The sequence below is a fragment of the Triturus cristatus genome, chromosome 6 (assembly GCF_964204655.1).
Source record: "Triturus cristatus chromosome 6, aTriCri1.1, whole genome shotgun sequence".
Taxonomy (NCBI): Eukaryota; Metazoa; Chordata; class Amphibia; order Caudata; family Salamandridae; genus Triturus; species Triturus cristatus.
This window is the reverse complement of record NC_140589.1, coordinates 1,675,490,705-1,675,507,222: the sequence shown is the minus strand read 5'-3', so window position 1 is coordinate 1,675,507,222 and position 16,518 is coordinate 1,675,490,705. Positions and strand designations below refer to the sequence as shown.

The 16,518-nt window shown below is 44.6% G+C and overlaps 1 protein-coding gene across 2 annotated transcripts in view; it reads left to right on the top strand.

Moving 5' to 3' along the window:
• The window catches only part of KCNH1 (potassium voltage-gated channel subfamily H member 1), a 1,587,102-nt gene that overhangs the window by 436,765 nt on the left and 1,133,819 nt on the right, over positions 1–16,518 (top strand). For both annotated transcript variants that reach the window (XM_085612841.1, XM_085612840.1), the window contains exon 6: positions 12,992–13,384. In XM_085612841.1, the coding sequence (XP_085468967.1) occupies positions 12,992–13,384 (393 nt within the window). The remainder of the gene's footprint in view (positions 1–12,991; positions 13,385–16,518) is intronic.

Here is a 16,518-nt window from a genome sequence, read left to right as displayed (position 1 = left end):
ATAACATGTGTGAAACCTATGGTTTTTTCAGTGAATATATATATATATAGGCATTTTTTGTTATTTTCAAATGTCTCCATCTATCTTTAAAGCATTATGCAGACCAAAACAGGCAATTTATTTGCATCTCTATGTGTATCCAGAAACGCGATGTATGTCCATACGGTACAAAACAAAGATACTGGTTGTTTTTCAGAGAATTCTTCTATGTCTATGAAAATGTAATTGACCAATGGGTGGACACCTAGCATGTGAAAACATTGGCAGACGTTTGCTTTCTCGTGTGATCAAGGGCACAGGGTGCTCGAAACGCGTCGCAGAGGGAGTCAATAAACTACATCAACTGCCTTACCTGTTTGGGTCCGTCTCTCTCTGTTCGCCGAAAGGAAGTACGATGAGTTTTGGAATATATATATACATATATATATATATATATATATTCACTGAAAAAACCATAGGTTTCAGGGGTGTTATAGTTAGCTGGACTTTTCACTTGTACAAAACCATTGAAATTCCCCCGTTATAGTTAGTTCAGCTAACTATAACTCGCGCGCCCGCAATGCACTGCTGATGACGTCACATATTACATCACTCATGACATGGTCAGTGACATCACTCATGACATCACTGATGACATCACTGATGACATCATCCAGTGAATGTGTGTTATTCTGAAAATTAAATATGTTTTATATATGTATATCTCAAGGTCGATGGAAGAATAAATGGGTATATAAGTGTCTAAATGGATGATTTGTTTTTGAAAAATTGATTGTGTAACTGACTGATTAAGTGTATCATAGTGAATACATGGCTTAGTGAGTAATGTTTAAATATGTAAATATCTGTATCAGTCTCTCACTTTGTGTATAAGTGGCTGCATGGGTTGGTGAGTAGCTACATGGGTGTCTATATAGGTTATTAATTGGTTTTTTGAGTATCAGTCTGAGTGTCTGCATGGTTCGGTGGGGGGTATTACGTAGTGCATAGGTGCATGAATGAGTGACTCACTGTTTGTATGTGTTGAACACAGTATGTGTGCAGGACTGTATGGGTGGATGAGTGTGTGTATGGGTGTGTTAGTGAGTGAATGACTGTCTCAATAGTGTCTTTATGAGTAACTACATATGTTTTAAACTAGTATATGTGACTATTGGTGTATATATGTGAGTATATGTGAGAGTGAGAGATTGAAAGAGTTCCTGTATGAATAAGTATGTGTTTCTATAAGTGATTGTTTAAAAGACTAAGTATGTGTAAGTTTCCGTAGAAGTAAGTGTGGTGGTGTGTGTATAACTGTATATGCAAGTAAATGTATGTTTGATTCTTTATTAGCATGAGTGACTATGTGTGTGAGTAACTCTATGGATGAGTGGCATTGTGTAACAGGATGTATAGGTGCATGAGTACATATGATGAGTGAGTACATGTATGAGTGACTGTATTGGACTGTTGGTGAATGAGTGGATGTGTATGTGGATCTTAGAATTACTGAAGAGGTTGTTGTAACTGATATTGGTATGTCCATTGTTTTGAAAATTTTAGTCTCTATTTTTGAATGTGTGTATCAAAGGTTATATTAGGGTGAGAGGAGGTCTGCTACTCTATCACAAGGATGATGTCATCAGTGATGTCATCAGTGATGTCATTTGAGATGTCATCAGTGATGTCATGAGTGATGTCACTGACCATGTCATGAGTGATGTAATATGTGACGTCATCAGCAGTGCATTGCGGGCGCGCGAGTTATAGTTAGCTGAACTAACTATAACGGGGGAATTTCAATGGTTTTGTACAAGTGAAAAGTCCAGCTAACTATAACACCCCTGAAACCTATGGTTTTTTCAGTGAATTTCTGAGGTTTTTTAAATGCTAATTCCTAACTATAACGTGCCTGAAACCTATGGTTTTTTCTGTGAATTTCAAAGGTTTTTTAAATGCTAATTTCTAACTATGCCTACAGAGATAGGACATGTGAAGAAAGAAGAAAAAATGCACAGAAAGAAACAAAAGAAGTGCAGAAAGAAGCAACAGAAGTCCTCAAATACGAAGATAAGTGCAGGAAGAAGGATAACGTGCAGAAAGAACAAAAAGAAGAGCAGAAAGAAGCCTTGTTGCAAAATCATCCTGTACCCTCAACTTTTTCAGACGGATACTGGTGGTAACTGAGTCTGACTAACCAGTCCTAGAGCCAGTGCTATGTTAAAAGACACTTAGAATACAGCGAAAACACCTACATACACTAGGGAACATTATGCGTTGGGGTCCCCCTGTGATTAGCCTTACCTCCTCTATAAGCCCCTAGTATATAATAGGGCATGGGGATTAAAACTACCTCTTAAAACAGGCCACGGGGCGTTTTTGCACACGTTAACTCAGGCCCCGTCCCCTCCTTTCACCATTGTGTAAACACGCCCTGTGTCCGTTTTTAGTTGGGAGATTAAGTTCATTTGAATCCTGAGGGTCCCTAGGGTCCAACTAGCCCACTAGGTACCTCCAGTAAGTGCCACAGAGCTGCGTTGCAGAGAGGTGTAAAAAGTGGCACAGCCTGGACCACCTCTCTGCAATGCAGCTCAGTGGCGCTAACTGGAAGCACTTGGTGGGCTAGTTAGCCCCCAGGGGCCCTCAGTATTGAAGGGAAATTATATCCCCAATTTAAAACGTGCCATGGTGCGTGTTTGCACACGTCACCTCAGGCCCCGTCCCCTCCCTTCACCACTGTGTAAACGCGCCCTGTGGCTGTTCTAAGTTGAGAGATTAAGTCCCCTTGAATCCTAAGGGTCCCTAGGTTCACACTAGACCACTAGGTACCTCCAGTAAGCGCCACAGAGCTGCGTTGCAGAGAGGTGTAAAAAGGGGCTTGGCCTCAGAACACCTGTCTGCAGCGCAGCTCCCTGGCGCATACTGGAGATGCCTGTTGGGGGCGCGTTTGCAGAGTGCTGCACGGAGGGGGCATGGCCTCCGGCACGATGCCAGTCTTTTATTTATTTTATTTTTTTAAGAAGGGGGGCTGTGTGGTTCCCCTTCTTATTCTAATTTATTGGCCCTGATGACCCCATCCCCCAGGGCCTGTCTCCTAATTATATTTTTTTGACCCCAATCCCCAGGGCCGGCCACTGTTTTTTATTATTTTTAAAAAATATATATTTATAGACGCACCTAGGACATGCTGGACAAACCGTACGTACCTATCACCATGACGATTTGCGTGATATTCATTAAAAGGTGACTATGCATGCAATTAATCCACGTGGAATGTATTTACACCACTAGTGAAGCTCTGACATGTCTGATGCTCTTCCGTGCCTAATCCCGGTAGACACCCTTGTCGTTTATTTATACAAACATGGGTAGCTATTGACGGGCACATTTAATACACATGCACACCAAGCCATTCAAAGGGGATTCGACAAAAATTCGACAAAAACTATGCAAGAAACCCCCCTCACGGTTAATAAAACACACATCCACTGCCGGATGTGTAATACTTTTTATTTTACTCTCTGGAAAGGGGACGAACATCACTTGCGAGTCACAGCGCGCTCCTGACAGAGCCCAATGCTGTGTTACACCCACCATTGCCTGCCGAGTGCCACACACCTCTGTGTTGTATTCCACTAGCTAGTGCATATGCTATGACACTCTCTAGCCCATGTGCACTGTAACACCACCCCGTGAATATGTCATGCCACACTTGTCTTCGCACGGGTTATATTGCCCCATCAAACGTGCCTTCCTCGATGCCTATGTTATAACGCACAGTGCTATGCCATACATATTACAATTTGGGATCCATATCTTTGTCACAGTGCATGTGCAACGTTACACTCCCCAGCACATATTTTATATTACAACTTTAGAGACTAGTTAGGTTACACAACACTGCCCTGTGCATATTACACTCCAAGGCGCACATCACATAGCACGCGCTAGTGCCTGCGCTATCTCGCGCTCTCCAATGAATCTGTCATTGCGCACAATGTATTGCATATTATATTTCACGCCTGGTTCATCTTATATCACACTTTTTGGTGCATAGTTTATACCATACACTATATCTAGTTTTCATTTTCAATCGTGCTCTCAGGACTATGTTCTATATAACACTGTGTTCACCTACCCTTTTCACAGGCATTACATTTTGCGATAGGGGGTGGAGGGTCAGGGGTGTTTTTGCCAAGTGAGCCCGGAGTCACAGTCACTAACGTCGTCTTCTTCCTGAATAAAAGTGAGATTATGCTGCATACTTGTTCATATTTTAAGTAGTTTGCACAGACAAAATGTTTTAAAAACAATAACGTTTCTAATACCCGCCTTCTCTGAACAGTTAGCTTGCTGCTCCATCCCCCTCCTCCCTATCCTCTGTTGTGTGAATCCATGGACTAGCCTCCTCCCTCCTGCCATGCATGGTCTGATGTGCTGCCACTGCCCTCAATTTAGTATGATGTACCAGTCCACTCCTCCTGCCCTCCATTGCCCAATTCTATGCCCCATCATTGACCTCCTGCTTAAACTCTGTGCTTAGCTTGCTGCCCCTATTCTCCTTCCCCCTGCCCTCCGATGTCTTTGTGCATGCCCCAGCTCCATCCTTTTTGCCCACCATGTCCCATGGACCTGCCACTCCTATCTACTCTGAGTGTTCTGTTGAGCTGCCACTCCCCTCCCACCTGCCTAGCATTGTCAGATGACTGTAACCTGTCCCTGCCACCTCCACCCTGCCTGTCCACATGCCATGCCTCTATCCTCTTCCTCCTGTCCTACATGGTCCATTGTACTGCCACACCCTTCTGCCCTCCCTGGTCTGTTGTGCTGCAACTGCTCCTCCTGCCTGCCCCGTGTGGTCTGTTGTGAGGCCCCTTCCCCTGAACTTTCTTGTCTGTGCACAGGTCCTGACCCTCCCTTCTATCCTCCATCGTCCTTTGTGCATGCCCCTGCACCCTCCTTCTTGCCCATCATAGCCATTGTGCTGCCACTAACCCTCCCACTTGCCATGCATGGTCTTCTGTGCTGCCATGGCCCCTCCCACCTTCCCTGTGTGGTCAGTTAGCTGCCCCTGACCCCCTCCCACCTTCCCTCCATGGTCTGTGTGTATGCCATCACAGTCTCACTGTTGCTCTTCATGTTGTGTCTTGCTTCTAGTGCCCATCCTGCCTGACCTCCATGGCTATCTTGCTGCTCGTGCTCTGCCCCCTTGCCCCCAGCCCTCTGTTTACATGTGCAGACCCCTATTCCCTCCCTCCTGGCTTGTCTGTTCCATTGTAATGCCCCTGATCCGTCCCTCCTGCCCTTTATGGTCTGTTATGCTGCAGCCTTCTCTCCTGTCTGTCCATTATGGTCAGCTAGCTACCATTGCCTCTTGCCCCTCTGTTCTCTGTTGTCCATGTGCATGGTCCTGTCCCCTCCCTCTTGCTTTCTATGGATTGTTGTGCTGCACTCCCGTCCTGCATGCCCTGTGTGGTGTATTGTGCTGCTGCAAACCCTGATGCCTGCCCTGCAGGGTCAGTTTGGTGCACCTCTCCATGTCTCTCCTGTCCTCTGTTATCCAAGTCCATGTCCCTATCCCATTTCCTTCCATGATCCAATGTACCATACTTGCGAACATTTTGAACTTGGTAAGAGGGAGATTTTGAAAAAAAACTGGGGTATTGATTTTCCCCTTTGAGTTACATTGAAAAAGAGGATATTGTAGACAGGAGACAGATCAAATAAAGCCCATTTGAGCTTAAAAACATTGGACGTTTCCTGGCTGAATCGGGTCTGTTGGCATGTATGGTTGTACTACCATTGCCTCTTCCTTCTGCCCACAATGGTCTATTACATTGCCACAGCCTTGAAGGAGGGTAGATTTTGTATCACAGGGGGCCCCTGGCCCGTTCTGTCCACACCTGAAGTATGAGACCCTTGTCCTTGCCCTGCCAGCCGCATTTGTAGGCCGTATTAAATTGACCAGCGGGTCCTGTGTTGCTATATAATTATCCTGAGACATCCTTACCACTCAGCCAGCATAAAACCCCTGTGTAGGCCCTTCTGTTCAATATGTAGGCCTCTTTGTTAAATTGACCATAGCTCTGCAATTTTAGTGTATAGCAGTCTGAAGGCAGGTCTGCGAGGCCTTCTGCTCCAAACTAGTAGCCCCCACCCTACCCGAGTGCTCCGTGCTCGGTATCAAAGTTCAACATCCCCCTGAAGCTGTCGACAGACAGTAGGCTGCATCCTGGACTGGTACTTGCTTCCTGGGCAGGTTTCCCGCTTTTAAGGAAGTGGCAACCGCAGAGCATCAAGTTAGGAGAACTGAGGAGATTTTATACATGAATATATTGAATTCCTGTACAATACCCATTATTTTCTGCTTGCTCTATGGAACTTACGATAAGCGATTGGCCTGAGAGACTGACCTTTTCACCCAGTCCATTGTCAGCATTAAGTGGGTAAATGACGAAATGTCTGGTAAAATCTGCAGACGAAGCTTTTGGGTAGCATACGTAGGTAGATGTAGCGTGCAAAGGAGCCCACAAAATGATATAAAAAGGGAGCACCCACAGATATCAACGGACAACCTCGCCGTCTGTATGTAGGTTAACAGGCTGTGCAGGTTTTCCCCAAGAACTGGGAGCTCTTGTCTTCCTTTGCTTAAAATGTCTTGCTCTGCTTTGCTTGAAGTATCTTATTCTATTTTACCTATATGAAATGTCATGTTATGTTTAACCATTGTTCTCTTTACTTTTGCATTTAAAAGATGTTGTATTGTAATTGCAGGAATGCTTGCTCTAAGAGTAAATGTGAGTGTTCCTAGGTAACATTTTCCTTGGTGTAACTTGTTTCTCATGATGCATTTATAGATGTGTTTTCTCTCTCTCTCTGTCAGTCCATTAATTGAGATACAGAGAATATCATGACAGCTGTATGATTATCTGGATTCTGTATTTTGTACTTTATGTCTCTATTCTGCGGTTTCTTTGAAGTTGCATCTTCTCATTAAACTGCCATTGTATTCTGCCTCCAATTCCATGTCTCATATGTCTGTTTTCTTCATTTTTGGAGCAAGCGTTCCTAGGCACCCCGGCTCAAATTAAGGTGCCCCTTTTGTCCCTGACTCACTCTCCTGCTCAGTTCTGTGGTGGCTCCCGGGGCTCTGGGGACCGCCCCTAGCTTCCTTGACCCGTAATAGATCTTCCCTCCAACAGCCTCTCTTGCAAGTCCTGTATTGTTGGTTTGTTGCCCCTGCCCCCCTTTCCACTGCCCTCCATAGTCTGTTGTGCTTCCACGGCCCTTCCTGCCTGCTCAGTGTGGTTAAATTGCTGCCTTTGCACCCTCCTACCTGGCTTCAATTTTCAGAGTCCGTGCCCCTGGCCTCTGCCTCTCAACAGTATCCTAATGAACAACTAGATTGCTAACATTCTATATTTATTACAAAAGTGTGGAACGCCTGACATCATCTTGATGTAATCAAAACTGTAATACCTAGAGCATTCCTTTAGAAATTACATATATGAGAGGGTCTTATTGGCATCAAAATTATGGTTAGTGCTCTAAAAGACTAAAATAAGGACATATTTTCTGAGTTTTCAAATAGCGACAAAGCACTTTTAAATTATTTGTTATCTTTATGTTTTTTTATCTAGTTGACAACTTGATTAAATGTTGCACTTAGGGGAGAGGATGTGGTGTTACTTCCAGAACTGCAGACTTTGCAACTGGGGAACCAGGTTGAAGTTTCTGCTTCAGCTCGACATTCTGTGATTCTGGTCAAATCACTTAGTCTCCCCATGTCTACAACCAAAATGAATTTGTTCTTGTGTGATGTAACCAATGCTCATGTAAAGCACTCCAATACCTGACAAGTCTGCACTATATAACACTGCAAAAACACAAAATAATAAGTGTTTTGCACACTTCTGTCATTGGGCTATATTTGGGCTATATCTGGGTGATTTTGGGCTACATTTGGGCTCTTTTGTCTCCGGTGGCCATCTTGGGAGATTTATTTGTTATGAAGTTTCCTAATTTCCTCATGTACTGCAGTCTCCTCAGTCGGAAATGCTTTCAGTTTTTTACTTTGATTCCATCATGAAGGTATTCAGATATGTCACACATTTGCCATAAATTCTGAATGTTAGCACTCTAGTTGCTCATTAGATCACTGTAGTAAAACTACTGTTCACCATGGAAGTCTGCTCCTGGTATTAAAAGTGCATGTTTCAGTCTGCATGTCAGAATTTTTTAATGAAATAGAAGAGGATTTGAGAAGTCACTCAAAATGTGCCCTCATTTTCTTTCTTCAGCATTAATCATAATTTCTATGGCAAAATGAACCCCCTCATTGTGTTCCTTTTTAAATTAAATGTTTTAAGTGTTACCAGTTTATTCCAATCAAGATGGCTTCAGGTGTGCCATACTTTTGTCATAATGAAGACAGTAAGTGCTCTAGTTGTTTTTAAGAACATTCTTGGACATTCTGTCATTGGGCTATACTTGGGCTACATCTGGGTGATATTTGGGCTACATTTGGGCTCTTTTGTCTCTGGTGGCCATCTTGGGAGACTTATTTGTTATGAAGTTTCCTAATTTCCTCATTTACTGCAGTCTCCTCAGTAGGAAATACTTTCAGTTTTTTACTTTGATTCCATCAAGAAGGCATTCAAATGTGTCACACATTTGCCATAAAATCAGAATGTTAGCACTCTTTTTGCTCATTAGATCACTGTAGTAAAGCTACTGCTCACCAGGGAAAACTGCTGCTGGTATTGAAAGTGCATGTTTCAGTCTGCATGTCAGAATTTTGTAATGAAATAGAAGAGGATTTGAGAAGTCACTCAAAATGTGCCCTAATTTTTCTTTCTGCAGCACTAATCATACTTTTTATAGAAAAATGAACCCCCTCATTTTGTTCCTTTTTAAATTAAATGTTTTAAGAGTTACCACTTTAATCCAAGCAAGATGGCTTCAGGTGTGCCATACATTTATCATAAGTAGGACGGTTAGCGCTCTAGTAGTTCTTTGGAACACTCTGGGAAGCTGCAGTAGAACACAAAGGAATCAACTGACAGTCTCTGCCCTTGTTGAATGTACATGTTTTACTGAGAATGTCAGACTTCATTCTCACATGACTGAGAAAGATAATGTGAATTTACAGAAAATAAGCTCTCAGTTTAGCTTATAGATCACCTTCCAAACCTCTGTGGTAAAAGCATGAGAAAATATTTTTCTCTCAATCATGATATCCCAGCAGAAGGCTTTTTCACATGGTGAAATCACCTTAGAACATACCACAATTCCTAAAATGAGTATGGTACCATCAACAAATGATTTATAATGTAACTAAAGTCTTAAAACCTTCTGTTAACTGCAATGCTTTTTAATGAGGTGCTATCATGTATATTGGTCCCAAGATGGCTGCCAACACTTCTTGGATGAAGTGCTGACAGCCAATCAGATCTCAGGATGAGATGTGTGGTTAGGCTCCGCCCACATATATATATTGATTTAAATGCTATTTTCTCAGGAACTACTGAACAGATTTACACCAGACCTACAAAAGGCACTTCCTTGACCTGGGGACTACCTCTCTGCCAAATTTCAAGTAACTCTGTTCAGCCGTTCGGGCTGTAGCTGTGTCTAAAGGTCCTATGGAAAAATGCATGGGAAAAACGCGTTTTGGGACCCCCCTTTTTTCTCAGCCCCCGCTTGACGAATCCCCCCGAGACTTTCAGGGTAGGAGCGGAGCGTAGCGCCCCACCTATTTTGAAAATTTCGTGAGGATTCATCGACAGGCGCCAAAGTTATTCCAAATAGAATGTTGCGGATTTCCTATGGAAACAGGGTCCTAACTATAACTATCTACTGGCGACCGCCAGTAGATAATATATATATATATATATATATATATATATATATATATATATATATATATATATATATATATATATATACATATATATGTATATATATATATATATTTTTTTTTTTTGTTACGTGTATGGAAAGTGGGGCCATATGTCACTTGATTATTGACAGCTTGTGAATTAGTTGAAGGTGTGTCTGGCTCTTACTGCCTGCATATTCTGTGAGTGCCAGAGGTGAATAGATGTATGATTGGTCAGAATGTCATGTGTTCTTTATTTATTCGATTGAGTGACTAACTGTTGCCATCTGTTGCTTGCCTCTGTGCCTCTTTCTACCTGGTGCTGTGTTGAAAATCATTCTTGGTTTCATTTCAACCATTTCTGAGTTGGAAAGGTTAGGAGCTTTGTCTCTGTGAGCTGTTTGCTAGGAAGATCTGTAGACAGCTTCTACTATAAGGCTGCTTAGGATTGCCCGGTTTCTTGTTCCTGCTGAGCTTTGGAAAGTGTTTCCTTCATTTCCTTTGTGCTCTCCCATTACAGATTGTTCTCCATATTCCACGTTGTTCCTGCTCAAGAGGTTGATTTCAGTAATGTAGCTCCTACCCTCCTCATGAGCCACCGGTGGGATAGAACTGCCCTGTTGACTGGTTTGGTCTGACTAGCTTGTGTGTTCCCCTCTGCTTATCATGAAAGAGCCTTAAAACTATGGGGCATATTAGCAACAACTTGCGATAATTATCGCAAACCGCACTTAGCGTGATTTTTTTTGTTGCGCTGCGGGTATTGCTAATAGGCGATAGCTGTGTTAGCGACTGCTTTCAGTCGCTACTAGTTTGGGTACGCCCACTTTGCATGCCATTAGTGATAAATATCGCTGACATGCAAAGCCGGCCCCAAACCGGTCGCTATCGCCTGGAAGCTGTTGCTAACTGCTGTTAGCGACAGCTTGGTAATTGGACGATAAAATAATCGCCGCTTTATCGGCAAAAAGTGCCCATAAAGCGGCGATCTGGCCCTTGCTAATATGCCCCTCTATTCTTTGACCCCTGCCTTGATGCTATTTAGCTTCCCTCTAGTTAGATCTCTTGAAAGTGTTCTTTCTGTTAGCGCCGGAACGCCTCTTCGGAGGTAGCTGTGTGCTCTATAAATTTATTGTATTGTAATTTATTGTATTGTAGTCTATTGAATGTACTTCTGTTACATAGAACTCAGCAGGAACCAAGGACCTGGTAGGGAAAAAGACCAACCAGCCAGGCACAAACTTGCTGTATCCTTTGACCCTTCCCGGGTCACACATTTCTGTTACAGAGTAACTTGGGTTTTTAGCCGGCTAAATGTGATAGATTCTTACACCCTGGATGACGTATAGCCCTAATAAACCACAGCGTTGAGACTATTAGTAAGGAAAGCCTACAACTATACTAGAGAAAATAAAGAATACAATATAGAGGGATTATAGTGCTCTTGACCTGTGACCAAGAAAAAAACATTCTGCACATGACTTCTGCGAGCCTGTTACGACGAAAATAATACATATATTAGCAAAATAAAACACATAGAACTTAGAGTCAAAAGCCAAATTACACCCATATTAGGGTGCCTGTTTTCCAGATATGACGTAGAGGTGGGCGAGCCATTTAAAGGTCGAACCAGCAGCGCAGCTCAGCTCGACGTCCTATTGGAACCTGGAGCCCTTAACGAGCTGAGCTTTCATGTAGCTACAGCCTGCCTCCCTCCTTCCTTCCACTGAAGATGTTGTGATGGCCAAAGCTGCAGACTATGGAATTGGGAATCCAGGGTCGAGTCTAGGCATCAGATTAACATCTTGTGATTCTGGGCAAATCATTTAATCTCCTGAGCCTATAACAATGCATGTGCTCTTGTGTAATGTAACTGGTGCTCATGCAAAGTGCTCCATTATCGCTCATGAAACCACTTTCAAATATGTGAGTTCAGACTACCAGTTGTATATAACCCTCACTTTTAATGAGTGCTTCTCAGTACATTGCAATAATATGGCCTATTAATGTCAAAGCTTCCCCAAGTTGAAGAAATAGACTTTTTTCTAAAGTTCAAGAGACTTTATCATATTTTATGTGATATTTACTGTATGGTTTTCATAGCAATATTTTCAGGGCTCAGCTCGTACAGGGGCTTGAAGATCCGAGCCAGAGCCTTGGCTCAGCCCTGGCTCGCTGTTAATTTGTTGGCTCACCCACCTCTAGTAAGGTGAAGTGTCCGGTGCAATCACCCGCAGGATGGGCCACATTGTACTCTCAGGTTGAATGATGTGCTACACTGTACCCCCAGGTTAAAGGATGGGATATGTCATACCTGCAGGTTAAAATATGTGCTACATTGTACCCTCAGGTTAAACAATAGACTCTATTGTACCCACAGGTTAAAGGATATGCTCTATTGTACCCCCAGGTTAAAGGATGGGTTACATTGTACTCTCTGGATTAAAGGATGGGTTACATTTTACTCTCAGGTTAAATAATGTGCTACAATGTACCCCCAGATGAAAGGATGGGATACATTGAAAGGTCTGGTTGCATTTCTCTGGACATGAATTAATATTCACACTGTTAAGATTGTGGAGAAAGAAAAAGCACTAAAGTGTGAACAGGAAACCATAAAATGTGCCATGTTCAGTCTTCATCGTAGGGAAATGTTGAGACTGGAAGTTGTACATAATAATGTATTATTTTGCTTTTTAAGTACAGGGCACTGGTTGTACATAACCTCTTCACTTAAGAGGCAAGCAATAATGGAGTCATATTGCTTGCATGCCCTTTGAGCCAACATGGCTCTGTTATGTGTATCTGTGTACCACCTGCGCATGCATTATGTAATCAGGGAAAGGTTTTCTTGAGCAAAAGGAGTATGGCACCAACCTATTCCCTGGAAGGCATTGGCAAGGGGATATCAATACATTACAAATGGTTTTTATGATTGAATGTAGACATCTAATGTATTGCACTTGACACAGTACAAATTTAAGTTCTTTACAAAAATTGATTGTGGCTATTTGTGGTTGTACCACTACAATGTTACAAGGCTAATGCAAAGATTTCTTCTGTAGCTTTTTCTTTTTGTGGCATGAATTGAAATTATTAACTCATTCACTTTGTGTGTCTCATTTCTAGGTGCTGCAGTTGGGGTCAGAAATTCTTCCGCAATACAAACAAGAGGCGCCAAAGACTCCCCCTCACATCATTTTACATTATTGCGTTTTCAAGACCACCTGGGACTGGGTCATCCTTATTTTAACTTTTTACACCGCTATCATGGTGCCATATAATGTGTCCTTCAAAACAAAACAGAACAATGTTGCATGGCTCGTTTTGGACAGCATTGTGGATGTTATTTTTCTGGTGGATATTGTCCTTAATTTTCACACTACCTTCGTTGGTCCAGCTGGAGAAGTCATTTCAGACCCAAAGCTCATCCGCATGAACTACTTGAAGACCTGGTTTGTGATCGACCTGCTTTCCTGCCTGCCATACGACGTCATCAACGCATTTGAGAACGTGGATGAGGTAAGCAACATAAATTATATTGCCCCATTTTACTTTCTATAAAAGTCTGACCTTCCTTTGATACAATCTAAAGTCAATAAGAACTGCTCTTCCAAGCTGTGTGTTGTGTAAAGTTCCCATTTGTAGGTACATTTTCAAGTAGTCCAGGAGACAATACATGTTTTTATAGATGATGTATAGTATCTCGGACTAAGTGATGAAACCACTGGGTCTTATAAAAGCCTGTCTTTCTTTGTTCTTTTAAACACATTTGTGGTCCGTCTTATCCTGGATTTACTCAACATGTGAAGCTTTCCGTGATAGTGCTTGCAAGATGACTCATGCATTTGTTCCACTGCCCTTGGCGGCCTGCCCTTTCATTATTGTCCTGGCTAATGTGCCAACTTTATGTCCAAGGACTGTTGAATCCACCGTAGACTTAATCCATAAATCAATTCACTGGATCCATGGTTGCTTGAGATGGCAGGGCAAGCTGAATAATGAAGTTCTTATGGCTAGAAGGATGGGTGGGGAAGATGACTAAAGAATTAATGGAAGACTGTCAATATTACGTTTAGAAATTTGACCTTAGATGTGAATTTGATTAGTGCCTCAGCCTAAGGTCAACAGAAGCCCAGCAATATCAAAATCTTGCCTTGAGGTTATTTCTAGTCGGTGAGAATGCTGTTCTGAAGCATTGCTGGCCTTGCGTGAAAACACAATATTGAAGACGGGGTCTCCTTTATACAAAATTACAATATCCTCTTGTTTCAAGAGACCTGGGCTGTGTTGGCCACCTGTTTGGATGGCTTCGTTGCCTACACTTTTCCAGCAATTCAATCTCACTCAGACAGGGCAAGTATGGGATTAATGGTGTTCTTCAGAGTAACCCTGAAATGCAAAATTAGCCTGGTCTGCATTGTCAGCACTTTAGCCGCCTTCCGGCCTTCCCTCCAGGAGGTGCTCTCCCATTCTGTTGCTGCCTGCCTGCTACACCTATGCCACAGAGCACATCGAATCTCCCCTCCCACCACCGAACCGGACTATACTACATTTCCTAGCAGCCACGGAGGCGGGCCAGCTGGTCTATGGTTTTTCGCACCTCTTTGCACCAATTAAAGCTCCCCTGCGGCATCCTGCATCACAGGTAGCAGCCTTCCGCCCTTCCCTCCAGGAGGTACTCTCCCCTTCTGTTGCTGCCTGTCTGTTACTCTGGCCAGAGAGCGCATCAGACCCCCTCCCACCACAGGACCAGACTAACTACATTTCGGCAATAGCCCCGGAGATGGGGCCAGCTGGTCTTAATTTTTTTTGCGATGCCCGGTGCCAAATAAAGGTCCCTTGCGACTCCTGGATGCACATGGGAAGATCCCTAGCAAAGCCTGGGCCAAGCGTGGGTCCGTCTGCAATGTCTGCAATGTCAGAGCCCAGATGAGGCTGGTCCGCCCCTATTTCACCTGGCCCCCAGATTAAGGTACCGTGCATGCTGTCCCTGCCCCTGTACTGCCTGCTGTCCCTGCTCCTGCGCTGCCTGCTGTCCCTGCCCTTGCACTGCCTGCTGTCCCCGCCCCTGTACTTCATGCTGTCCCCGCCCCTGCACTGCCTGCTGTCCCCCTGCACTGCCTGCTGTCCCTGCGCTGCCTTCTGTCCTAGCCCCTGTGCTACCTGCTGTCCCTGCCCCAGTGCTGCCTCCTGTTCCTGTGCTGCCTGCTGTCCCCACCCCTGTGGTCCGTCTGCAATGTCAGAGCCCAGATGAGGCTGGTCCGCCCCTATTTCCCTGCCCCTGTACTGCCTGCTGTCCCTGCTCCTGCGCTGCCTGCTGTCCATGCCCCTGCACTGCCTGCTCTCCCTGCCCTTGCACTGCCTACTGTCCCCGCCCCTGTACTTCATGCTGTCCCCGCCCGTGCACTGCCTGCTGTCCCCCCTGCACTGCCTGCTGTCCCTGAGCTGCCTGCTGTCCTAGCCCCTGTGCTACCTGCTGTCCCTACCCCAGTGCTGCCTCCTGTTCCTGTGCTGCCTGCTGTCCCCACCCCTGTGCTGCGTGCTGTCCCTGCCCCTGCGCTGCCTGCTGTACCTGCCCCTCTGTTACCAGTTCCAGACCCTTGCCCAGTGCCCAAGACCACTAATGGAGGGTGGAGCATGGCCACACAGTGGGTACGCTGCCAACGCACCACTGTTTGGACAATGCCCAGCGCCAGGACCCCTGTCCCTCCCACCACCCAATGATACACTGCCAATGAACTCCTGGATCTGGACCCTGGATGCCGAAACAACAGCTGCGTCCCTCCTCCCCATGATTCACCAAAGGACTCTTCACCTGCCGACACTGTCACTTCTCCTGCGACACAACCTACAAATGATCTCGCACCACTCCTGCCCACAAGACCAAGAACACCCCGCACCCATTCCATTGCATCCTGCTCAATGCCCACTCACTCTGCAAACACGCCATGGATATATGGGACACAATCACACTCTCTCCACGATGTTGCCTTCATCACCGAAACGTGGCTTAACCCCTCCTCAAACCCTGACATTACCACCACCACTCCCAAAGGTTACAAGATGATACACCAAGACTGCGCTAACAAACAAGGCAGTGGTATCGCCATCATCTTCAAGGAAACTATCAGAAGCACCATCACCAATGACGACCCCGCGCCTCTCATGGAATACCTCAGCTTCCTACTACAAACTGATATGAAGACCATGATAAGAGGCACCCTTGCCTATGGACCCCCGGGACCCTGAGCAATATTCTGTGATGCCATCCCAAACCTCATCGGCCTCCTAACAATCAACTATCACCACTACGTCCTACACGGTGACTCCAACTTCCCCGTCAATGACCCCAATGACGCCAACTCCATCGCCCTCCCGGAGAACCTGAACAACATTGGCCTCACCCAACTCGTCACCAAACCCATGCACAAAGCCGGACACACACTGAACCCCATTTTCACCTCCAGTGGCCAAATCAAATTCAGCCACACCACAAAACTCACCTGGCTGACCACAACATGGTACACTTCACCATCACTGACGCCCAGCACATCATCACCAGGTGTCAGATCTCCTCCCACTGCAGCTGGAGCTGGAGCAAGGTTACCGAAACTCAGTGGTCACAAGCCCTCACCACCTCCCAACCCAAGGCC